Source organism: Macrobrachium nipponense, chromosome 6 (assembly GCF_015104395.2).
Source record: "Macrobrachium nipponense isolate FS-2020 chromosome 6, ASM1510439v2, whole genome shotgun sequence".
NCBI lineage: Eukaryota > Metazoa > Arthropoda > Malacostraca > Decapoda > Palaemonidae > Macrobrachium > Macrobrachium nipponense.
In genome coordinates, this window is record NC_061108.1 from 136,735,448 (window position 1) to 136,762,342 (window position 26,895).

General features: G+C 34.6%; 1 protein-coding gene across 1 annotated transcript in view; it reads right to left on the minus strand.

The window, feature by feature from the left end:
• Nucleotides 1-804: 804 nt before the first annotated feature.
• LOC135216657 (roundabout homolog 3-like) overlaps nucleotides 805-26,895 on the minus strand; it is a gene marked incomplete at its 5' end in the record, with an annotated part of 43,074 nt that continues 16,983 nt past the window's right edge. The window contains 3 exon segments of the mRNA XM_064252043.1: nucleotides 805-3,066; nucleotides 4,253-4,434; nucleotides 26,258-26,407. Coding sequence (XP_064108113.1) covers nucleotides 2,767-3,066; nucleotides 4,253-4,434; nucleotides 26,258-26,407 — 632 coding nt within the window.

A 26,895-nucleotide genomic window follows, 5' to 3' on the forward strand; every position in this document is an offset into this window, starting at 1 on the left:
AAAGTCACATTTTGCATGCCACTGTGTTTTTTTTTATTTTATTTTACCATTTTCATTGTATAACACACGTTCTTGATTTTCAAAGGGACCCTCTGCATTTCACTTCAGGTAAATGCTCTGCTGTATGTTGAGGAGATCAACAGGCATTTATATATACAAGTAAACAAAACGGTCTTACGCTTCATTTTAGACTGGCCTAATGAGATATTTTACATAGCGTTTAAGCACCGCTTACAAAAATAAAAATTCGTGCAAAAAAATGAAAATTAATATATAAAAGCAGGAAAAAAACGGTTATAATAATGATCACGTTACAGCATCTAAGTTTAACAGTGATTATACAATACAAAATCTAAAAAAATATACATATGTACAATAAACTTGTGGATGATATGTATTTGGCACATGCACGAAAAAAAAAAAAAAGATAATCATAAACGACAGAAGGAAAACAATACATACAGCATAACATTTGATGATGAACTCGTAAAAATGTAATTAGACTGGTATACTTTTAACAGTTAATAATTTCTAGCTTTGTTTTTCTGTAAAATATATTTCGAACCAGATAGAGAGAGCAATGGTTTGGAAAATAATTTCACCGAAAAATGAAAAAGAAATGACAGTCAAAACAGTTGGAAGTCAAAAGATAGTAAATTAAAGGTGTATAAATGCACATATAAAACCCATTGTAAGTGTAAGTAATTTTGTAAATAAATGTACATACATTACCTCCAATAACTTCCTTCGGTGAGAATATTAAACAGAAAATACGAAGAAGGGATAAATAAATTACAAAACCACTTAAGAGACGCAAACATTTATTACAATTTATTCCAAGAACATTAATAAATTGCTAACATTATCTATGGCAGCCACGTCTTCATCATCATCATCATCACCATCAATGGTCATCATATATAAAGCAAAGAGGAGGAGAAGTATCGCTATAAATATTGGAGGGCTGATAATTGTTTTTCAGTTTCTCTTTCCGTTTCTCTTACTTGTCTGTGTATCGTCTTTGCCATGCATGGCATGTCCTTTTTCTTCATTCCTTCAGTTTCCTTCAGTTAACCGTATTATGTTTTTTCTCATGCCAAAGAATAATTTTTTTTACATGCCAGTGTTTTAATGAACCCTTAAATAAACGTTAATATCTTTTACTGGTCCTTCTTTCTTTCCTCATTCCTTCAGTTATCCGTATTTACTTTTTCTCATACCAATGAATGAATGTTTTTTTACATGCTAATTTATTCATGAACCATTAAATAAACGAATGATTCTTAACAACTTTTACTGGTTCTTTCTTTCTGTCTTTTTTCATTCCTTCAGTTATGCGTATTTACTTTTTTCTCAAAGCAAAGAAAAAATTTCTTTTTACATGCCAATGTACTGATAAATTACTAAATTAACGAATGATTTGTATCATCTTTTACAGAATTCCATTTGTTTTTGAAGTGTTCAACCTCATCCAAAATTGATTTGATTCAAATGCTCTTCCCGCAACTCCAGGCAAGATCGAGTTATCGAGACGATCCCATCTTCACCGTCGATCGTAAACGCATCAGAAATGGCAGATTCCACATCAATCACTATCAATCATAACCAGACAATCGCCATTTTTTTTCAGAAATCACCTTATCACAGCACATCTTGACGCTCCGTCTCAAGTCATAAAGATCTCTAAACTACTTTCCATTACATGAACTTGTGTGCTACGGTGTGTCATAAAATGATAAAAAATAAAAATAAGAAAAAAAATTTGACATGATCAGCACTAGACACTTCATATTTTTATCACAGTTTTGCCACAGACGCTAATAAATAAGATGCACGGCTGACGTCCATTTAAAAAGGTAATATCCTATATCAGTTTCCCGTAAGGAGAGAGACAGAGACAGAGAGAGAGAGAGAGAGAGAGGTCCCGACCGAGGCTTTCGACTTGTATGAGCACTCTTCCATGTTCTTTTCAGTGACAGAACCCTGTCTTAGATGTCCTCCAATCACAGAATCCGACTCTGTAATGACAGGGGCAACCAACAGTTACCAAGTTTTACCAGCTTTCAAATATCAAATCACGCAACGAATGCGAGTTCTCGTGAGCCCACAAGACCGCACGAATGACTGACTACAGACAAACTTGGTCACACAAAACCTGCATCAAGAGATATTTACGCGTAATTTCTTTTCAGTTTTGACGGTCTCATTCAAGAGTAATGAAAGTACGAATATACAAAGCTTCGCCCTCATCGGGGTGATTCAAAATTCTAACGTGTCATCGTTATCTTATTTCACTGCATAACAAATATTTCACTCCTAAGTGGTAAAGAGGCTGTAGTAAAAAATAAAAATGAAAGGAAAATCATGGAGTTAACTTTTCATCGCAAGTTCACCATACATTATTCATGCAGTGTTCATAGGCATCATCATGGAAAATTCTGAATTGGTTTCACTATTTTTCACTATACATTTCATATCCCTTGGCATTAAAAAGTGGGGGTTTGGTTGCCTTTGTAGTATACATCACACTCACACACTTAGAACATACGAGTATAAAATGCCTTTTGGAGCTCATTCGCTTCCTGCGGAACCTCGCGCGTGGACACGCCCCCTTTTTCTTTTCTTTGTAATAAACATCTCATCTTTACAGAAGTAACAAACTGCCCCCAGCTGACTCTGACTGTCGAACATTCTATAAGAGGACACGCCACACACACACACACAGAAATCGAAGAACACCGCCTTGATTAAACCAACAGTCTGGCCTCACAGCCACGCCCCCGACGCCCACGCCCTGCCGAGGATCGCCGTCGTGGTCGTGTACGACACGACGGAAACGGAAAGGAATAAAGTCAATCGAGGGGCGGTGAGGTGTGAGGGACTTTGAGCTACGTGGGCGGCGGCGCTGGCTGCTACGGAGTGGGCGGCGGCAGTGACGTTGAGGCGGATGAGGGCGGCGGTGGCGCCTCGGTCGTTCACGCCCACGATAACCCAGTTTCCTTCGTCGTGGGGCTTCACGCCCGCTATGGTCAGGACAGCGTAGTGGCAGCCAGGCGTTTCGGAAGTCTGCGAGAGGGGGGAACGAAATTAGGACAAATATTAAGAATGATTAAACAGTAAAGGATATAATCAAACAAATAATTCCTAATTAGGAAAATATATCACAAAAGTAACGAAGGAAAAAATTTGACTAATCATACATATTCATATTTTCAGCAGTTCATTTGCTGTTTAATTTTTCATAAATTCCTTTATTAAGGGACAAACTTGATGAACGAGTAGTTTTTATACAAAAAAACAAAAAAATGAAAAGAAACAACATTTACTGAACTTCCTTGGACATTAAATAGTTTTTTATATCTTGTAGAAACGGTGGCTCCCCCCCCCCCCCCCCGCCAAAAAAAACAAAAATAGCGGCAAAGAAATGTGCTGAATAACTGATTCAAACTCACACAATCTGTTAAAAGCTATCCGTGTTGTTTTTTTTTTGTTTTTTTTTTTATAACTAATTCAGAGAATCAGTGCATGTGGCGTTTCTTTCAATATATAATGTGTCTCGACTGTATTTTCTAGAAATACTATCGCACACAAGCAACCAAAAAAAGACTATGTTCATATAAAAGCAACGAACTGGCCCATTGACAGCTGGTATGTAGATAATTCCAATTCTCGTTTCTACTTATTTTATTGATTATTATTATTATTATTTATTATTATTATTATTCTTATTATTAGATTATTATTATTATTATTCTGGAAGTACACCCCTTCCTTTTAAACTAAAATGTTTTATTTAAAAGTAATTGCTGCCTCAGCCACTTTGCATTAACTCTTATCCTTTTTAGTATTAATTACTTCTTTTTATTATTATTATTATTATTTCAGAGGATGAAATCCCCTATTCATATGGGTAACAAGCCCACCACAGGGGCCACTTCACTTGAAATTCAATCTTCCCCAAAGAATTACCTGCAGTGTTCATTTGGAAGTAACAGAAAATAAGAAGAGATCAGTTATTAGAAAAGAAAAAATAACCTGACAAATTAATACATAAATGCATAAGAAAGTAAGTAAATTACAAAATACAGTGAGAATTGTTTTATGACAGTAAATTACAAAACACAGGGATTGTTTAAGGGTAGAATATCATTAAAATACAATAACTGCTTTAGGGTCATAAATTGTAAAACACAAAGAGAATTGCTTGAGGGTTTGAGGTTCCAGCCCTCACAACAAAGCATTGATTACTTACTGTGAGGTTGTGTGCCGTGACCCTATCTTTGGTATCGCCGGGATTAATGGGCTGGATGTGGGGGGGAGGGAGCCACGTCAGAGTGAGGGGTAGGGGTCGGCCGCAAACGTGGGCAGAGAGCGCCGTCGGTCGGCCAGCGATAGAGAGCACCGTTGAATTGACCGCTGCCACCATGGGCGCTCCTGTTGGAGGAATGTTCGAGAATTAGAATATTGGTATTTACCGTCAATATGACTGAATGGGATATAAAATTAATTATTTTGCATGTGAGTGGCTGAATGGAATATAAAATAAATTATATTTCATGTGAATGTGACTGAATGGAATATAAAATAAATTATATTTCATGTGAATGTGACTGAATGGAACTTAAAATTAATTATTTTACATGTGAATGTGACTGCATGGAATATAAAATTAATTATTTTATTTACATGTGGAGTGACTGGAATGGAATTAAAGTTAAAATTAATTAATTTTGCATGTGGAGTTGGCCCACTGAATGGAATATAAAGATTAATTATTTTGCATGTGAGTGACTGAATGGAATATAAAATTAATTAATTTTCACGTGGGTGACCGATTGGAAAGGAATGTAAAAATAATTATATTTCACGTGATTGTGACTGAATGGAAAAATATACAATTAATTAATATCATGTGAATAAAATGGAATATATAATCTATCATTTTTTCATATGAATATGACAGAATGGAATTGAAAATAAAATTAATTTCATGTGAATATGAAAGAATGGAATGGAATAGTATAATTAATTATATAACGTGTGACTATGACTGAATGAAATGGAATATATAATTAATTACATTTCATGTGAATATGAACTGCATGGAAAGGAATATAAATTTAATTATATTTTATGTGAAAGTGACTGATGGAAATTATTTCATGTGAATATGAATGACTGGAATGGAATGGAATATGAAATTAATTACATTTCACGTGAATATGACAATGCAACAGAATATAAAATTACATTTCATGTGAAATATGACTGAATACAATATAATATAAAATTAATTACATCTCATGTGAATATGAGAGAATGGAATGGAATATAAAATCTTGGCCAAAGGCCATGCACTGTGACCTACGAGGTCATTCAGTGCAATAACTGTTAGAGAAGGTGGAAAGTAAGACGGAAGAATGAGAATATGAAAGGAGGTACAGTAAAAGGAATGAAAGGGGTTGCAGCTAGGGGCCCAAGGGACGCTGCTTCTAAGAACCTTGAGTAATGCCTACAGTGCTCCGTATACAGTACACTGACGGCCCTAACCCCAACGGGGAATATGATTGAAGAGGACTGACCGGTAAATACAAAGAAAAACAAAATAAACAAACGTTAAAAAGAGAAAAGCGACCCCATTGTTGCACATAAATCAGAGAGCTTTTCCCCCAACTTTGAAAATAATGGCGTTAGTCTTATCTTGACCGAGAAGAGAATATATATTTATAAAAAAGGGACATTTATCATGAAAACAAAAGGAAACCGACTGTTGTTTTTTCCCCAGTTTTTTTTTTATTTTTTGTGAATCTGTCCCTCCAGTTTATTTTACGATTATCTCTCTCTTCCCTTTTTCTCTCCTTGTTCTTGTTAAATAAATTGGGTCTTTGTTGCTACCAACCCGCTGCGCCTCGTTCTGGGGAATGGGGGGTGAGAGGGGGGGGGGGGGGGGGGGGGGGGGGGGGGGGGGGGGGGGGGGGGGTGGGGGGGGGGGGGGGGGGGGGGGGGGTGGGGGGGGGGGGGGGGTAGAGGAACATAGGGTCAAGTCTCGTTTACGATACTGTATCTTCCTTGATCTCACATATCAATCAGGGTTTTTATCTCGTCTAATTTCCTTGCCTTTAACCACCCTCTTTCTTTTGGTCTCACCGGGCTGATCAGTGAATTCTCTCTCTCTGCTCTTCCTCTAACTCTCTCTCTCTCTCTCCTCTCTGTAACTGTTGAATCGTGGATGAAGCTAAAAGGCGTAAAGCATGGAGATTTATCTGTTCCAGACCTAAAAGTCTAAAACGCGGTAAAACAAACTGTCCAGACCTAATGCCAATAAAACAACGGAAATAAAAAACTAGTAGTTCAAAGTGAAACATTATGCAACTACTCTAAATTCAAAAATCTACTTTCAAACGTTTCATTATGAATTGATTAAAGTTCTTCACGAAGTAATAAAAAAAGTTTGTTTAGTTAAGCAGGCTACTTCAGGCTTCGGTCTTCAGGGTGGAACTTTGTATATCGTCGTGATTTGTTCTTTAAAATAAACATTTCTATATCTATATATTATATATATATATATTATAAATATATTATATATAATTATTGATATTATCTATATATTATAAGAATGAAGTACCAGGAAATCGAAGTGACCAGTTTGGTGGCATTAGTTTTGTAAACCAACTCTGTCAGTTTAAAAAAAAAAAAAAAAGAAAAACTGTTACAGATCTTATAAATTTTTCAATATAACGTTTAAAACTTCCGATGAACACCAAAAACTTACTAAAATGATACTATTATAAAAGAGTAAAAAAAGAAAAGATGATCTCCACGATTAAAACACTTTTTGCTTTTGGCAAACGAAAAAGGCTTCCACACCCTTTTGGTCAAAGGCACGACCAAGTAAAAAAAAAAAAAAAAAAAAATAAAAAAAAGAAAAAAAAAAAAACCCACCTCCAACATGGCACTTGGCAAACAGGATACCTTAATCCCAGAGTTGGTCGGGCAAGCGCAGGCCGATATTTTTCTTTTTGCAACCCGCTAAGTGGGTGTCCTTGTCCACTTTCCAAACTTTCCACCTCTCTCTCTTCTCTTTCTCTCTCTCACGCCCACATACATTTTGATTTATATCAGTTATAATTCCTCTCGGGTGTAAGCTGTTCCCAAGGTTTAGTGAATTTGATATTAAACAATATTTATGGCTTAATATTTGCGTGCATAAAAATATCAGGAATGTATGAACTTAGTTAAGTGACCGAAACCAATATCTCTCTCTCTCTCTCTCTCTCTCTCTCTCTCTCTCGTGAATTCCATATTAAACAATATTTGTGGTTTCATATTTTAATATTTGCGGGGAGCAAGATAAAAGTCGCGTGTGATATAAGTAGAACAAGAAACCTTCTCTCTCGTCTCTCTCATGCTGGTCTCATCATTGTTCTGTCTCATCTGTCCTCTCTCTCCTCTCAGTCCTCTTCTCGTCTTCTCTCTCTCTCTCATCTCGGTGTAATTGTAATAGCCACAATGCTTACCACTTCAAAGCCTTAGCTCCAAAACGCAAGCAAAATATACCAAAGCAAATTCTCATGTGTCTGCTAGCGGGGAATCTGAACTCGCGCCATTCCTCGGTTTCATCAGAAAAAAACCACCCCAGGGGGGGGGGGGGGGGGGGAAACTGACCTGTGACTATGAACGTCTTTGAGCGGTCGTTCCAGACTCGATGGTCTTGGTTGCGTCGGAGGCGACGCAGCGGTAGCGCCCCCCGTCGGAGTAGGTCGTCTTCCTCAGGAAGGAAGGGAATTCTGCGAGGACACTCCGGCCGCTCGACCACCTCCGCTAAGGAGGAATGGAGTCAAACATTTGGAAGGTTCTTATTATTAAAGTGGTTTGACCCTTTGGTGAAGGGGATTTTGGGGGGATTATTATTAAATTTCTTATGATTTTTTGTTTAGTTCTACGTTTACCTAATATTGCTTCTTGATGGTTCTAAGGGGGTCTATAGTTTTATTCTATATATATATATTATTATTATATATATACTATATATATTCTCATATAATATATTTATACTATATATTATGTATATATATATATATATATGTTATATATAAAATAAAATCATATTGTGTAAATATAAATTAAAAACTGCTATATATACATATATTAGTTTTTTTTTTTTTTTTTTTTTTTTTCAGTTTTTTATCTATTTTATTTACACAATATAATCTAATAATATATAATATTATTATATATATATATATATGATATTAGACACACATCTTACCATAATAATATAGTATGTTATATACTATTATTATCTATATATATATATATTATAATAATATATATAAAATCATATGTGATAAACATAAAATAAAACTAGTAACTGATATATCATATTTGTAGTTTCGTTTCTTTATATTTACACAATATTCTATATATATATATATATAATATATATATATATAATTATATAGACAACATTTACCCAATGCAAAATATTTTTTATTGTCATTTGTTGGGCTTGTATTACTCCAGGAGTGCAAGTAGGTTTTATTCGCGTGGAAGTAGGCACCTAGAATTATTGGAACCCTCAGTAATAAGTCGAAATTTTTTTTATTTTATATATTTTCAGGAAATATAAAATGAGCAATTTCCGGGGAAAAACCTCTCTTATCCACGAGAGGGATATACCAACGTTCTAAAGGAGGTCCCCCACAATAATAAAAATAAAAATGTGAGAAGTTTCGTGTTATGATTCAATAAAAACAATTTTTAAATAAAAAAAGCTTGCGAACCCTTCCTTTGGGGTTCAATCTTCAGGAAGGGTTCGAGAGCTTCTTACAAAGTGTTTACAAAATTTGATATACTAGAACTTTTAATAACATTTTAACTTATTATTGGACCTCCTTATTAGAACATTGTATTTATCAATCTCGTTGATATACCGTTTTTCCCAAACTAACTTCTCATTTCATATTTCTTAAAATATATCTCTAAACGAATGTCTTTTACTATCTAATAAACGGTTTTCGACTATGGGAACTATTCTATAGTTCTAGACCCGGTTTGACCCTCAAGAAACCTAACTTCAAATGACCAAAAAAAAAAAAAAAAAAAAAAAAAAAAAAAAAAAAAAAACAAATCAATGTATAAACGAACCCTTAAACACACTGGTAAGTATATAATATATATAATATATATATATATATATCTATATTTATATATTATAATATATAATAATAAGCAGTTATAAATCATACTTAAGATGGATAATAAAATATCTATGGGCATACATACATTAGACATATGTATGTATGTAATGATTTCTATATACGCCATATATATAATATTTATATATTATATATATATATAATCTATAAAGATATATTATCTATATCTATATGAATTATATATATATATTATACATAATTACCATTATATAATAATACACCGGATCGGGATTTGGAAAATAAAGGTCGGGGCAAAATAACAAAAGAAAAATTTGTTTTTTTCTTTCATCTCTTTGAATCTCTCATCTTGACCGCTGTCCCAAACACCTGACCCACAGGCTATTTCCCGTCTCGAAGACCGATTACTAGAAATGCGTGACGTGGTTTGCGCACAGTGCACCTCAAAATGTTACAAGATTAAAAGATATCGAATTTGTGAACACCACTAAAAATAACCCAAAAGCCGGTGACATTACACATTTGATACAGTCGTTACTGCTGCAATGACTACATTTATATATCACTATAATAATAATAATTAATTAATAATAATAACATAATTAATAATAAATAAATAATAATAACTAATAAAATAATAATAAGAATAAAAATAATAATTAATGAGTGTTTTAACTGCATTCATAAACATATGCTACGGGGTTGTTGCTTGCGGGGGGAAAAATACAATGACTACATTTAATATATGCGCCACTATAAATAAATAAATAATTAATAATTAATAATAATAATAATAATCTAAAATAATGAGTGTTTTAAACTGCATTATACAATATTGCTACGGTGGTTACTGCTAACAATGGACTACATTAATAAATATCCACTATAATAATAATAATAATAATAATAATAATAATAATAATAATAATAATAATAATGTTTTAACTGCATTATACATATGCTACGGTGGTTACTGCTACAATGACTACATTATATCTTCACATAATAATAATCAGTAAATAATTAATAAATAATCAATAATAATAATAAATAATAATCAATAATAATCTAATGAATAATCTAATCATAATAATAACTATAAATAATAATGAGGTTTTGTTTTACCGGAATTCCCACCAACAAGTTCCCATATAATAATAATATAATAATCTAATAATAATAATAAATAATAATAATAATAATAACTAATAATCAATAATAATAATAAAATAATAATAAAATGAAGGTTTTGTTTTAGAAATTCCCGACCGTTGGGACCTGAGGGCGATGTTTAGCTTTAATTATAAAGTTTTTGCGAAATACCTCCATCACTGCTTTCAATATATAAGCAAGCAAACTTATCCAACAACTCTGAACTTGTGGTGGATTCAAACTCGGACAGGACTGGTACCTATGACATTGTGTGTGTGTGTGGTGTGTGTGGAGTGTGTGTGTGTGTGTGTACGAAATGAGGCCTCAGAAAATATTTAATAACCATAAACATCCCAATGGGGGGTTGGGGGGATCTTAGATATTAGAGAGCGGAAGGAGAGGACGAGAGAGAGAGAATAAAGAGTAACGTAAAAATAAGACTGTAAAGAGAGACGGGACGGAAGAGAGAGAGAGAGAGGATCAGAGGAGGAGGCTTCTTACTAACCGGACACAGCATTTATAGAAAATTTCATATTTGTTATTTATTTTCCTAGTGCTGTTTTAAAATGAAAATGACTAATGGACGGCCGCCTAAAATTAATATTGCACATATTTCGCAAATATGCAAAAGGAATTGATTATGTCTTCCATTAGGCTTGACTGAAAATAAAAAAAAAGTATACATGTTCCTGTCTTCAATGCGAGATTTCACGTTTTCTTTAACCAGTCATCTTTAACGAAAGGGCGGACTTTAACTTAATTCAAAATCCTGCAGGAGCGTCAACAGTGCAAAAAATATATGACCCAGAATTATTGCTAAAGTCATATTCAGTTTATATAAACTAAATGATTCCTAGAGGACAACATGTCCACTAAATAGTTTAATGCCTAATGTACTGAAGACTGAGCGAACTTAAAGCTTTTTTTTTTTATTAGTTTTGGTACTTCATTTTGAACAAAGTTGAATTTTAATTGTACAATATTTTACAAACCTTTTTGTTAACAATGGACACCAAAGTCCTATTTCTAAGGCCCAATCACCCCAATTTGGGGTGATTACCTCACAATAAAAAAAACGGATAAAAAGAATAAATACAAACAAATCATAAGCGTTAAATAATTTAAGCAAAGGCCCAACCAACATGGAGAAAAAAAAGACAATCAAAGAAAACGGAACAGAATTGTTACCAGAGAAAACGGAATGAAGCGTAACAACCGGAGACAACAGAAAATGGAAAGTCATATCTGGAGACTATCGAAGGTTTGGAGAGAGAGAGAGAGAGAGAGAGAGAGGAGAGAGAGAGAGATGAGAGAGAGAGAGAGAGAGAGAGAGAGAGAGAGAGAGAGAGAGAGTGAGAGAGAGAGAGAGAGTTTTTCATCTGTCGGAAGTATACATTCACAGGATATAGAGTCATACGCAGTGCTTGACTATTTCGCGTCCATGACAAACACGTAAACGTGTTTCCCTCTGGAATTTCACAAGCACTTTCTGATACAAACCGGTAGAAGAGGCCTTTTCATTCTTCCTATTACAAAACGATGGAAGGTCAGTCTACCTGTAGAAGCTACTGTTGGCGATTCATACTTGGTTTAAAAGGGCTGTTATACCACAACCAAATGGTATGAACTGCTGAGTTGCTTACTGACATACGCTGTCATCAGTACTTGCATGTTCTTGTCAGTTTTGATTTGCCTTTATTCATTTGTAATTCTCTGCTATCCATTTTATTCTTTGGAGAGCCATTTAGCTTGTGCTATATAATTATATGCACGTTTGTTATAACAATAACCTCATTGAAGTTATGTCAAGATCAGATTATGTAGTACCCACATAATTTGGACTGACACAAGTCTTACATTAATTAGACAATCAATATAAATGTATCAATACCTCACATTTTATTTTGATAACTAAAGAAAAAAACTAATGATACAATTACGCAGACAAGCTCAACATACATATTATATATATATATATATATATATATATATATATATATATATATATATATATATATATATATATTTATATATTTATATATATATATATATATATATATATATATATATATATGTAGTATATACAGATTAAATAGAAAGCCGTTTCAGTATTTAAAAAACTATTATTTTTCAGGAGAAATTAAGAAAACTATAATGTAGCCTTGGCAAATAGAAATGAACAAAATATGGTTTTGTATTTATTCCCCACAAAAGAAAGACGGTGATGGGGGTAGGGGTAGAAGAAATGTTTCTTGGTAATACCACCAACTTCATTCCTTCCTCTTTATCATCAAGAGCCAAGAACTCGAGAGAGAAAGATAAAAAAAAGGAAACTCAGCCTAGCTCCTACTAACTCCTCTGGGCCACAGGACGTAGAAATGAGAGAGAGAGAGAGAGAGAGAGAGAGAAGCTAGCCGGGGGGGGTAGAGAGAGCAGAGAGAGAGACGAGGAGAGAGAGGAGAGAGAGAGAGAGAGAGAAGAGGAGGAGGGAGTTTTTTTTACTCTCTGGTCCCTGACTCTCTCCTTGGCAAGGATATTCCCCAAAATCCTTCCGCTTGACAACTCCAAATCCTCTGGCAGGAGTTTTCTGTAACAGTCCTTCCCCTCCCCCTCCTCCTCTCCACGCCCCCCAGCCCCCTACCCCCAACCCGCTTTCCTCCCTCGCCCTTGGCCCGCAATCCTCAAGGGCCTTATCATGCGCTCTCCTGCAGTGAGGGAGAGCTGAGGAGAGGCCTCCCTAGCATTTTCTTTGCAAAACAGCGACAATTTTCTCCTGTCAAGTTCAGTTAATGCTTCGAAGGTCTGTGTGACCTCACGGAAATAAAAAAAACAAAGAGCATAAAACTTGTGATGATAATTTCTTGGAAATAGTGGCTGCGATCGACGTGGCTCTTTTCTTTTTGGTGATTTGAGGAACGAGTCTAGATCGTTGACTATATAAAAAAAAAAAAGTCCGTAGTTATACATGTGTGTGTGGTTACGTGATATATATATATATATATATATATATATATATATATATATATATATATATATATATGTATATATAATATATATATCCCACGTACCACAAATAAACATGTACATATATGTATAACTGAATCACGAAAGTTTGTAACGTGATAAATCCATAGATAAAGGTATAAGCCACAAGAGAAAAATAAACAACGGAGTTTCTGCAAGATCTTTCGACGTTCAACATCCTTTACTTAGCAGATGAAACTGACTTTCATGAGGAATTGACAATAAAAGAAAGGTCGTATAACTGACAGATAGGGATTATAAAGAGATTAGTACCTAGAATCCGACACACCTGGAAGATGAGTAACCTTCCTAAACAAGCATAACATGGGTACAAAAAAAAAAAAAAAAAAAAACAAAAAAAAAAAAGATTTAAGACAATCTGCTCAGACACAAAGACAAGACAATTAAAGGATTATTATAGGTGACAGCTATTCCGAACTTTGGTAAACAAAAACATATTCACAATATATATTGAACATACATATACAACGAAGATATCTCTACGATATAATTACAGACTTAAATAAAAATTAGTTGCCTTAGAGATATCTTCGTTGTATATGTATGTTTAATATGTACTGTGAATATGTATATGGAATATGTTTTTGTTTACCAAAGTTCGGAATAGCTGTCACCTATAATAATCCTTTAATTGTCTTGTCCTTGTGTCTGAGCAGATTGTCTTAATCTTTTTTTTCTTTTTTTTTAAATTGTACCCATGTTTATGCTTGTTTGGGAAGGCTACTCATCTTCCAGGTGTGTCGGATTCTAGGTACTAATTTCTTTATAATCCATATCTATCAGTTATACGACCTTTCTTGTATTGTCAATTCCACATGTAAGTCAGTTCATCTGCTACGTAAAAGGATGTTGAACGTCGAAAGATCTTGCGGAAACTCCGTTGTTTATTTTTCCTTCGTGGCTTCTACCTTTATTTTTTCTTTATTTTGATAACAACGATTTATATATATATATATATATATATATATATATATATATATATATATATATATATATATATATATGTGTGTGTGTGTGTGTGTGTGTGTGTGTGTGTGTGTGTGTGTGTGTGTGTGTGTGTGTGGATAACGATAAGAAAATATTAAAGTAAACAGTTTTTATTTTTTATTTTTTAACTGTACATTTAAGTGCTCTCGAAGAGCAACTTACTCTAGGGCTAGATAATAATAATAATAATAATAATAATAATAATAATAATAATAATAATAATAATAATAATAATAATAATAATAATAATAATAATAATAATAATAATAATAATATATTTCTGGCCTGCCAGATCCATTTCTTTCAAAACCTGAGCAAAAGTTAAGCAAAAAAAAAAAAAAAAAAATTCTACACATAGCCATATCAATACTCACCACGCTCCCCGCCCGCCCCGCCCTCCCCCCTTCCTCCGCCCTCCCCTCCCCCCAAAAACCCCCCCAAAAAGAAGAAGAAAAAAAAAAAGATAAAAACACACACGTTCTTCTTGCCTACCACATAACAAACACGCCAATGAACGTAACCTGTCTGTCTGTCTTGGCGTGTTTCGTATAACTCACATCACAACGCTATTGACTCGGGCAGGAATGGTGTAATTGATAGCGTCCAAACGCCCCCATAAACAAATGACGTGAACGTTACAATTTAACCGGAAGTTACTGGCGTGATTTGGGCGAATGCGTAAACATTCTGGGTCATTGGTTATTTTTGTCCGTCGTCACGCGAGTCTCAAGGACGTTCCAGGGAATTCGTTTGGGAAAAAAAATAATATTCCTTATTATAATGATTTGAATGCCTTCATAAGGACAGCGAGGTATATATAAGGGACTGAATCAATATAACAACGAAAACAAAAACATCAACAACAATAATATTATTATTATTATCATTATTATTATTATTATTTACAAAATAATCTATTTAAGTATACCTCACTGCCCTTGTAAAGGTATTGTAAATAATTTTTATCTTTCATTATTATTATTATTATATATTTTACTATTATTATTATTACATTCAAGATAATCTATTACGTACGCAACACTGCTGTTCAGAAACTATTTCAATAATTTTTCCTCCAATAATAATAATAATAATATAATAAAATAATGAATAATAATAATAATAATAATAATAATGAAAGATAAAAATGATTTACAATACCTTTACAAGGGCAGTGAGGTATACTAAATAGATTATTTTGAAATAAATAATATAATATAATAATAATAATAATAATAATAATATAATAATAATAATAATAATAATAATAATAACGAAAGCACAACATTAAGAAAAAATAAGAGGACTGATAGTAAATTACATTGCATGACAACTACAAAAATAAACCATAGCAGAGCCTCTTCATAATTGAGACATAGAGAAGGGAATCAAATATTTCAATAAAAAAAAACCTGCGTTATCAGGAAGGATAGGAATTACTATTATTACCTTATGATATAAGAATGACCATGTGCAAGTTTGGTATCGAAAGGAATTTCGCTTTATGTGATTTCCAAGACTTAATATTAGTTCCTTCTGAAGAGATGAATGAGCATAAACACACACCCACACATATATATACACATACACACACACGCACAATCGTAGAGAGGGCAGTAAGCATAAGTTTGAGAATGATAGTGTGGTTTGACTGGTTGACCAGGTTTAGTATGGTATGTCTGGATGAGGGAAAGGTTCTGGTGAACAGGCGAAATGTATAATTGCTCCACTGCATAAAGGCGGAAGTGATGGAGGCATATATGGTAGGAATAATAAGATATTAGGATTGCTTAGCATACAATGAAATGAGTGAGGATGGATTCTCATTGAGAAAAATAGGATATATATATATATATATATATATATATATATATATATATATATATATATATATATATATATACATACATATATATATATATATATATATATATATATATATATATATATATATATATATATAATCATATCCCGTTCAATATCTGGTACAGAAATTCAACAAATGCCTTTGTAACTAACATAGGGTACATCCCTAAGTCACAAAGGAATTATGGGATAGCCTAATTAAACGTTAGTAAACCGGAAGAAATCTAATGACAAAGGTGTACAATTTATACAGCTTTAATGGAGATAAAATAAATTGGTTCAGAATTACACGAACAGGCCACCCACCGTTAGTTATAACGTAATTATAACTTAGCCATTTTAATGAACCAGCAGGAATTTAACTCAAAAGGAAAACGACTCCAATCTGGAATACCGGACGGTCATCAAAGCTTAATTGAAAGGTCTCCGGACACCTTTCGGTAGTAAAACGTGCTCCGGACGCGTTTTAAATTTTATTTCCTCTCCACGAATAAATCTTTCGACTGCAATTAAACACATGAAAGGCTAAGCGCCGAAGCTTGCATCATTCTGCAAGGTTGTATGCGTTCATCATTAGTACGGTTATAGCACCGTAATGATGGCGCATTCAAAGAATTAATATAATTTTAAATGCATATAACCTTCTTCTAATCTAATTCATAACTCGCACTAATTAAAAGATAAAAGAGAAATTAAATGAGCCTCCATAACATAAATATCCAATCTCAACCTTACTAATTACGGATTAAACTTCATTTCGATCTGAATTTTGCAACATGAAAGAAATTCCTCATCTCGGTTTACCGGTGCAGTTGAAACCAAGTCTCTTTTATCCTTTGATCTATAATGGAGGTTTAATAAGGTTCCATTTGCCAATTCAGACCTTTCAAATCACAGACTTTTCAATATTTTTCTTTTTCTTCCAAGCAGTAACTGGCTATGTACATTGTAAACTATGTACATTGGAATCAGAAATGATAAAAACTGCTATTCGCGATTTCCTTAATAATACACACACATCATATATATATATATATATATATATATATATATATATATATATACACATGCAAATATCTGACAAATCTTTTCAGGAAGTATTCGCAACAATTGATAACCCAACTTACGTGAGCTTTCTCTCTCTCTCTCTCGCGTGTCAATGAGGAGTTCTACTCCTTGATGAACGTGACACGCACAGAGAGAGAGAGAGAGAGAGAGAGAGAGAGAGAGAACCGTACGTTACGAAAAGAAATGTGACTCTATTCCGTGATTTAAATGTTTTTTTTTTTCCTCAGTCCTCTGATTCATGACAAGTCAATGAGACATGCAAGGAGGGAATCCGTGGCCAATTGTAGAGGCTGTAAAAGAATGAAAGTACATATGTCGGTACATATGTCAGCGGTGCAGCGACTTCGTAATGATAAGGGTTTCGACGGCAGTAAGGATTGTCAAGTCACGTAAAGGAATTACGGTACAAATTCAATTATTAGTCGTTAGAATGAGAGTATTTAGTCAGCTTTAACACTAAATTACACTGATAAAATGTACGGCATATTTAGTCAGATTTGAAAACTAAATCACAATAGTAAATACGTCATAACATTTTACCGCGCGCGCGAATATGGTTCTTGAAATCGTCTTGATATTGTGGCTCAAACGTTAAATTTTCATCGTTTTCAATCTATATTTAAACGAAATACAAACGTTTCTGACAATCCCAAATGGCTTGCGCCCTCATACCGAACATTATAGCATTAATCACCCTTAATACATGTCAATTAACTGAAGGTTTGTTACAGCACGCTGTCTGGTTTCTGAGCATTCCTCTACCTCAGGACACGACACCCGTCTGTTCGGCAGCCATTTACAAACAATATTAAAATGAAAATTTAACAGGAAATCAGATGAAATCCCAAGATATGATCTGTTATCCCATCTATCTAATCACTTTTTTATATAAATAACCCCTTACAGACAAATCACACCATTCATATCTAATTTCCTTAATCACTTGCTCACAATAACTATTACAGAAGTTAAACTACCCTTAATATTTTCTACACCAACGCCCAGCCTTCAATCGTAATGTTGATACATCAAAATGCCTTTTCTCCCCCACATTACAAAACTTCCATTATTCCTCTCGTGGATTTAATAAAAGGTTGATTTGCACGCGAATAAGCAATAAGCAGAACACCTGTCTTTTAGTTTCGTGTTCAGGAAATATTGCAATGACTTACTATGTTAATTTTTCGGATATTCTTCCCATCATCATTCATATTCATGGAAGCGCCTCAGTGGCGTGATCGGTAAGGTCTTGGCCTGCCATCTCTGTGCCCGCGAGTTCGATTCTCGGGCATTCCATTGAGGGGTTAGAGATGTGTATTTCTGGTGATAGAAGTTCACTCTCAACGTGGTTCCATTGAGGGGTTAGAGATGTGTATTTCTGGTGATAGAAGTTCACTCTCGGCGTGGTTCGGAAGTCACGTAAAGCCGTTGGTCCCGTTGCTGAATAACCAAACACTGGTTCCATGCAACGCAAAAACACCATACAAAAACAAACAAACAAAAAACAGACTCACTGATTCTCGGTATCTTAAGCAACATTGATAAAAGGAAAATCAAACAGTTCAAGTGTGCTATTTAAGAAAAAATCTAACTTTTGGATTCTTTTCGCCAAAATTACCTGAAGAGGTCCTTACTATACTGCATCACTAAAAAATAGGACCTTTCTTTTCAGTAACATCTATAATTTTATACCAGTTTGGAAATAAGTCATAATAAATGATGAGGGAAGCTAAATTAATTTCATGACAGAATGTGGGTTCATCTGCAACTCAAGTCAGCTATTTTAACATGTTAATTTTTTCCTTTATCACGTCCATGATAATTTTAATCATCATAATTTTTTAAACCCTTCTTACTTCATGCTATAATTAAGTTCATGACAAGACTAACTTCATCTTCAACTGAAGTTAACTATTTTAACATGTTAATCTTCAGTTAATCTTTATTTTCCCTATCACGTCCATATTCATATACCAGACATTATATAAAACTATATGTTAACAATACTCATCCAAGTACATATCCTAACATAATCTAGCATAATTCCGAACATGACCCTCGTCTAATATCTTCACTAACAGTATGAGAATTCCAACACAAAAATACAGTAAGTGGTTCTCGATCGATGAAAGCAGCTTGCTTGCAAGCCATGCTTGCAGAGGCGCCCAAGGTCAAGCAACGATTAGTCATAAATAAAAGGGAAAATTGAAGGGAGATACCTTGCAATTTGCAACAGAGCTTTCGATTATAAAGCGGCGGTCGCTTTCGCATGAGCTACCAACCGGTCTGAGGCTTTCAAGATTACTGTGGGTTTTGGTATATTTCCATTACAGGGGATCCGTGAAGACCTTTCAGCGATATATTGTAAAACAATTAAGATAATAGCGAGTGAGAAGATCAGATATGCGTGCGGTATGGCGGCTTCAAATTCCATATATTGTGTGTGTGTTTTTTCTTTTTTTTTTGTATGGTGTTTTTACGTTGCATGGAACCAGTATGGTTATTCAGAAACGGGACCAACGGCTTTACGTAACTTCCGAACCACGTCGAGAGTGAACTTCTATCACCAGAAATACACATTTCTCACTCCTCAATGGAATGGCCGAGAATCGAAACCAGCGACCACCGAGGTGGGACGCCAACACCATACCAACCACGCCACTGAGGTGTGTGTGTGTGTGTGTTGGGGGGAGCGGGGGGGGCCTGAATATCAGGGCAAATTCAACACCAATAATTTTGTGGGTGGCATAAGTTTTCGATTTTATGTGGCTCTGTCCTTTGTGTTAATGTCTGCTAACGTTCGGTAAAAAAAAAAAGCCGATTTTACTCATCATTTAAGTGTCTTTTTTAAGTTTCCATTATTCGCATTATTGTTATGTCCCTCTATTTTCATTTCTTCTTACGGTTGTATTTATTTGTTGTATAGTTGCTAAATAAATGCTGCTTTCTTCGCAGAAACCGGGAAGTTGGTCCTTTCTAAGAAAACACCCGAATGACGATATATAAAACATGAAAAGATATGACGGACTTTCTGCTTACCTTTAAAAATAAGATGGCGGTATTTATATGCCTCACATCCAGAGGAATATAAACTGAAGTATTTGTTGAAGAACTTATCCCTCTCATTACCGAAAGCGAGGAAGGGCAGGTCTAAGAATTCAATAGCTGTATTCATTCCGGCTGATATTCAAAATAAAACTAAGGTAACAAATCACCCACACTTACGTGTCAGGTTTACAGCAGTTGAAATAGGACGTGAAGGGTCCAGGAACCATTTGGAAACTGAATAATTTGATAGTTTTTTCAACTATAATGCTATCAAGATAATGTCACGGTTATATTCACAGTACTCAAGGTGCGATAAGCAATACCGTCGTATAACGACAAAATGTATCATTGATATTCGATAGGAAAATACAAACCATAAGTTAAATATATCTCAGTTTAACCAGACACTGAGCTGATTAACAGCTCTCCTAGGGCTGGCTTGAAGGATTAGATATTTTTTACGTGGCTAGGAACAATCTGGTTACGTAGCAAAGGGGCTGGGGCCTACAGCTTATTGTGGGATCCGAACCACATTATATCGAGAAACGAATTTCTAATTCCCGGAAACAAATTTCTCCGACTCCACGTGCAGAGCGGGGAATCGAACTCGGGATTACCGAATCGGTAAGGGAGCACGTAAACCACTCGTCCAACGAGGAAAAAAACAAACAAAAAGATCATACATAAATATAAAAATGCATAAATACCATACAGTACAGGATCAAAAATGCCAAAGAAAACACTTGAATTACATAAGAAAATCAAGATAACACTACACACGAATACTCTGAAGTCTAGTGATGATCACCAAATCAGATTACCTGAGTAAATTGGATTGCCTACCCACCCCCCAAAAATGACCAATCATTGGGCTAATTAAAAATTAATGAATGGTTTGCGAAAACACCAATTTGAGGCTCTACCACCGACAGTTGCTGGCGTTTCATTAGCGAATAGACACACTAAGTTTTCTAATCTACTTTTTCTATTGAACTGGAATAAAAATGTCAAGTAAAAGTATACTTACCATTCACCTCTTACAAACAACAAACGTTCGTTTCTGTATTTACTGACTTCGACAACAATGTTTACTCAGAGTCTTTTAGTTATCTTAGTGTCATTCAAACTACGTTCGAACAAGTTCTGTGTCAACTCTACTGTGTGCGCATCAATGCTATTTTCAGGTTTTATAAGGTACTGTGTTAATATGAGCTACAAGTAATCTACCATATTCTACAAACACAGGACACCTAAATTTTAAAAGACCTTTAGACGAGAAGGACCAGGAGTACTCCATGGGGATAATCTTTCTCCTAATGTGTCCAGCTTCCAAACAAATGGTGTAATGGGCAATAAAAGTATTCAATCCTAACAGCAAATTAATCCCACGACATCTGGAGATAGTAAAAACAAAGCAATAACTATGGTGAAGGTACCCCAAATTGTAAGTATTTAGACAAGAAGGACCAGGAGTACTCCATGGCGATAATCTTCCTCCTACTGTGTCCAGGTTTTCAAACAAATGGTGTCATGGGCAAAAAATCAAAGTATTCAATCCCACCAACATAATAAAAACAATAACTATGGTGAAGGTGACCCCCGGGGTGATTAAAAAAAACCCAGGAGAAAGCTACCCACCCTGCAGGATCTTGGTCCAGCAGACGGCCGTGGGGACCCGGCTGGCTGGGTTGGTGCAGGGAATCTGGACAGCTTCGCCCAACCCCACCTCTACTTCCCGGGGAGGAGAGACTAATAATTTCCCCAGCCGCTGGGGAAGGAAGGGAGGGAGAGAGGTGTTCAGTGAAGGGGGAGGGAAGGGGGTGGGGTATTCAACTGAAGAGGGGGGGGGGGGAGAATTGGGGATATGGGGGAGTGGGGGAGAAGGAGTGGTGTTCAGCTACAGTAGATATCTGTTAATTTCTTTGGCAGTGGAAATATAGGGTATTATCATAGGGTATTATTATCCTGGGTTGGTTAAGGGGTATTTCTGGGTGGGTAGGGAAGATGTCCCTTTGCTGAAAGTCGAAGGCAGCTAAGTGATGGGGGAAATAACAAACGGCGGAGGAGAACTCTTTGGGGAAAAATTATGGGGGGGAGGGGACCTTAAGGGAGATTTTGGGGATTGAGTGTAAATACCTTCAATTAGAAGAAATAGGGGAAATATCTTTGTGATTAAGAGAGGGAGGGGAGGGGAGGAGGCGTCTTTTGTATGTTGAGAGAGAGAGAGAGAGAGAGAGAGAGAGAGAGAGAGAGAATTCTAGACAAGCTCTAAAATAAGATGATAATAGAATCATACATAAAAAAAGACGTACACAAATACAAAATATATACAAAATGTGTCCCAAGTCAAGAGAATGAAAACAGAAGATTGAAAACGAGAGAAAACCAAAGCGATTAAATTGTAAAGGAAAATTCAAGATATTTGAAGACATAGCTAACGAAAATAAAGGGAAATCTAAATAAAGTCAAAACAGAGCTAGAGCATATCCAGAGAGAGAGAGAGAGAGAGAGAGAGAGAGAGAGAGAGAGAGAGAGAGAGAGAGAGAGAGAGAGTTTACGTCTTGACTTAATGTGAACATATACTATACATATATATATATATATATATATATATATATATATATATATATATATATATATATATATATATATATATAGCGAGAGAGAGAGAGAGAGAGAGAGAGAGAGAGAGAGAGGAGAGAGAGAGAGAGAGAGAGAGAGCTTATTTCTTGACTCACCGTGGACAGGGTCCTAATATGTTTTATTTTAAGGTGTGCAAATGACTCGGACTAATAGTGAGGGGGAGAAGAAATAAATAAACAGCACAGTCATAAATGGCATTAAAATTTGTCAGTAACAAATGAAATCATTAGTTCTACAGAAAATACCAATTTTCACTATTATCACAAAAGGAAGGAAAAAATCAACATTTTAAATATCCACAAAAACGTTCTAGGTAAAGGAATACATATACAAAATTCAGGAGAATTTTATCCATGGCTTTCGACAAATTTTAGATCCTTGTGGAAAACGGTACTCTAATCATATTCAATATACATTAACACAACAAAACAACGCGCACAGAAATGCAGAAGGATATTTCAGAGAGAGAGAGAGAGAGAGAGAGAGAGAGAGAGAGAGAGAGAGAGAGAGAGAGAGAGAGAGAGAGATGGGGATTTATTCTGAATATAATGCTTTAGAATAAAAAGCAACAAACCGAAATACATAATCAGTATTACAGTTCTGCAAGATGAAATGAAACTCCCCTCTTAATATTCTAAAACGACAAACAATGAAGAATAAATAAAAATAAAAATAACCTTAAGAGAGAGGCAAAGAAAACTGTCATGAGTTTGGCTTCATTCCACATCCGATCGTTGTGAGAAATATATGAATGAATTGTGCTACTACATCACAATCACGAGAAATTCATCAGTGGGGTGACTTTGCTACATTTTCACATGAAATATATTATATTTAGTTGGCTTTTTCTTGATCAGAGTGATCGTTTAATTCATGAAACTGATACGAAAAATAACGTCAACAGAAAGAATCATGTCCCAAACAATTTTGGTGGAAACAAGATAATATGAATATCAAGATGTTAACGAAAGTTAACTGAAAACTAAAGTATGATGAACCCAGCACAAGATAAGTGTAAAAAAAAAAAACAATCTTACAACACAAAAGAAAATCCTGTGATTTATAGCAACATTTCGAGAGATTTTTCAAGAGGTTTTTCATCTACAGTTACAAAAAGAACTAAAAATCAAAGGGGCATAATTCATTGCCATTCTAAAGTCAAGAAATTAAGTGTGACAGTACAAAATAAAAAAATAAAATAATTAAGAACATTCTTGAAGAATAAAAAATGAGAAATACCAACTGAAAACGCCATTTCCTTACCAAAGTTTCAAACTGTTTCGACTTTTATGAAATTAGAACAGAGTATCATTGAAAAATGTTAAGTGAAGATTATGTCTATTCAATTTTTACGAATTTTCTTTTGGGTACAAGGAAAAAAAACTGTTTTCATGATCGAATAAATCTAGAAACGATTTAATCGTGCTCTGTCGAAACTAAAAAAAATAGAAGGTAAATAATAATTTACATGAACTGGTTGGGACCAAATAAGAATGTTAGAAATTGAATTCAAACCAAATGCTTAGCGCTACAATATAAAAATAAACCTAACCAATACAAAACTGCAGAACAGATAAGCTTTAATATAAATAGCAGCAGTAAGCTAAATAAAATAAATAGATAAAAAATAAAAAATAAAAATAAAATAAATCGAAGGCAGACGAGTCTGTACTACGATTCGAAAAGAAAACCACACCCAAGTAGCATTAAAAATTGAGCGAGATATCACTTCAAGACTTTCACCACGGAGGAACAGAAGGATGAGGGAAAGAAACCATTCTTCCTCCTCCTCCTCCTCCTCCTCCTCCTCCTATCTTAACTCAACCACCACAAAGAGAAGACAGAAATAATAGTGTGTTCATTTCCTTTTGCATTTCCCTTAAATGCACGCAACTCCTGAATTTTGCAAGTAAATTTTTCTTTTTTTTTTTTTTTTTTCCTTTTTTTTTTTTTTTCCTTTTTTTCCAGGGGCCAGGGAAGTAGATGCAACTTCAAGACAAGGTGGGTACTGGTTAAGAATCTGGGGAATTCTCGTTAAGAGAAAAATGTTTGTGCACTAGCTTAAACGAGAAACGAAAAAATAATAAAAAAAAAAAAGTTTCTTAAAGAGCATACTTAACCAGTTATGTTTTACTTGGATGATACTTTCACTAAGTTTGCATGAATATGAAATACTTGTCTGGCAAAACTGTGCTTTACCAAACAATCTCGTATTATATACTATCTATCTATCTATCTATATATATATATATATATATATATATATATATATATATATATATATATATATATATATATATATATATATATATATAAACTGAAGAATAAATTTATCAAAAACAAAAAATGCTACATTTTATAACACACACAGATACATACATACATATATACACACATACACACACACACACCACACACACATATATACATATATATATATATATATATATATATATATATATATATATATATATATATATATATATATGTATACTGTAGCATTTGAAAAAATTTTACTTCAATTAATAATACTGAAAAACCGATTCAATTGCATCTACTTGTCTTGCCTGTATGAATTTCAAAAAACATGAAAAAATAACAAAACATGCAGAAAATATTATATCTAACTAACTTCAGGTTAATCAAAACATATTCCACTGTCAGTTATGGGGTCCTTCAAACCAAAATGTAAACCACAAAACTAATTATGAAAGAGGAGATGGGGTAGAAGTGAATAATAATAATAACAATAATCACTGTCCACTTCACATAACATATAGTGAACAACATTCATTCAGAAAATAAATGAGGATTATTTTTTTTCTTTTTTTTAACCACGTGAGCAACTCATAGGGGGTAGGGGGGTAGGAAAGGGAGGTATATCAGCTCCGGAGGGGTTAACCCCCCAAAAGGAGAGAGAGAGGGGGGGGGGGAGAGAGGTTTATTCATTCTGAAGGGGTAAACTCAATGGGAGAGGAGTTGGAAGGGAGGTAGTATCAACTCAGAAGGGGTGTGAACTCAAAGGAGATGACGACGGGAGGGGGGAGAAGATATATCAACTCCGACGGGGGCGGGGGGGGGGGGGGAAGAGACAAAAGTAGGCCCTACTTAAAAGGGAGGAGGAATAGAGGGTTAGGGGAATGTAGGAGAAAATGGAAGGGAGGGGGAGGGAGAGAAGGGAGAGAGAGAGAGAGGGGATTAGTGGAAAGTATGAGGAAGAACCTATCATTCGTAACTTGAGAAGTATATAGGTTATTGCGTCATACACTTACGCAAAACATTGATGAATACGGAGTGGGAGGCGAAGTGTCCGAAGGTGTGGACCGTGGCACACTTGTACCAAGCTCTGTCCTCGCCCGTGACTCGAGTCAGGTTCAACCAGCCTTCGGAAGACGCCACCTCCGTCGTGCCTCCTTCAGTTTCTGACGAGGAAGGGAAAGGAGACATTTAATGATGATGCCTTATTAGAGGAAATGTATCGCAAAAGGAGACAAAATAAGGGAATGAGTACAATAATGGGAATGAGGACATACTGAGAGAGAGAGAGAGAGAGAGAGAGAGAGAGAGAGAGAGAGAGAGAGAGAGAGAGACTGGTAACTAATAAAAGATGATGTCTTATTAGAGGGAAATGTATCACAAAAGGAGACAAATAATGATGCCTACTTAGAGGGAAATGTATCATGAAACTAACTATAGATAATAACAACGCAATGGGAGAATGAGGACATTACACAGAGAGAGAGAGAGAGAGAGAGAGAGAGAGAGAGAGAGAGAGAGTAGTAACTAATAAAGTAGTAAAGTTATTCTTGTAGTTGCTGCTTTCATATAATTTACAACATTTCAAAGAAAAGTCATAATCCAGTAAAATAGGAAAGTAAAAGTATATCAAGCAAAAAGCTTTCGATGACCT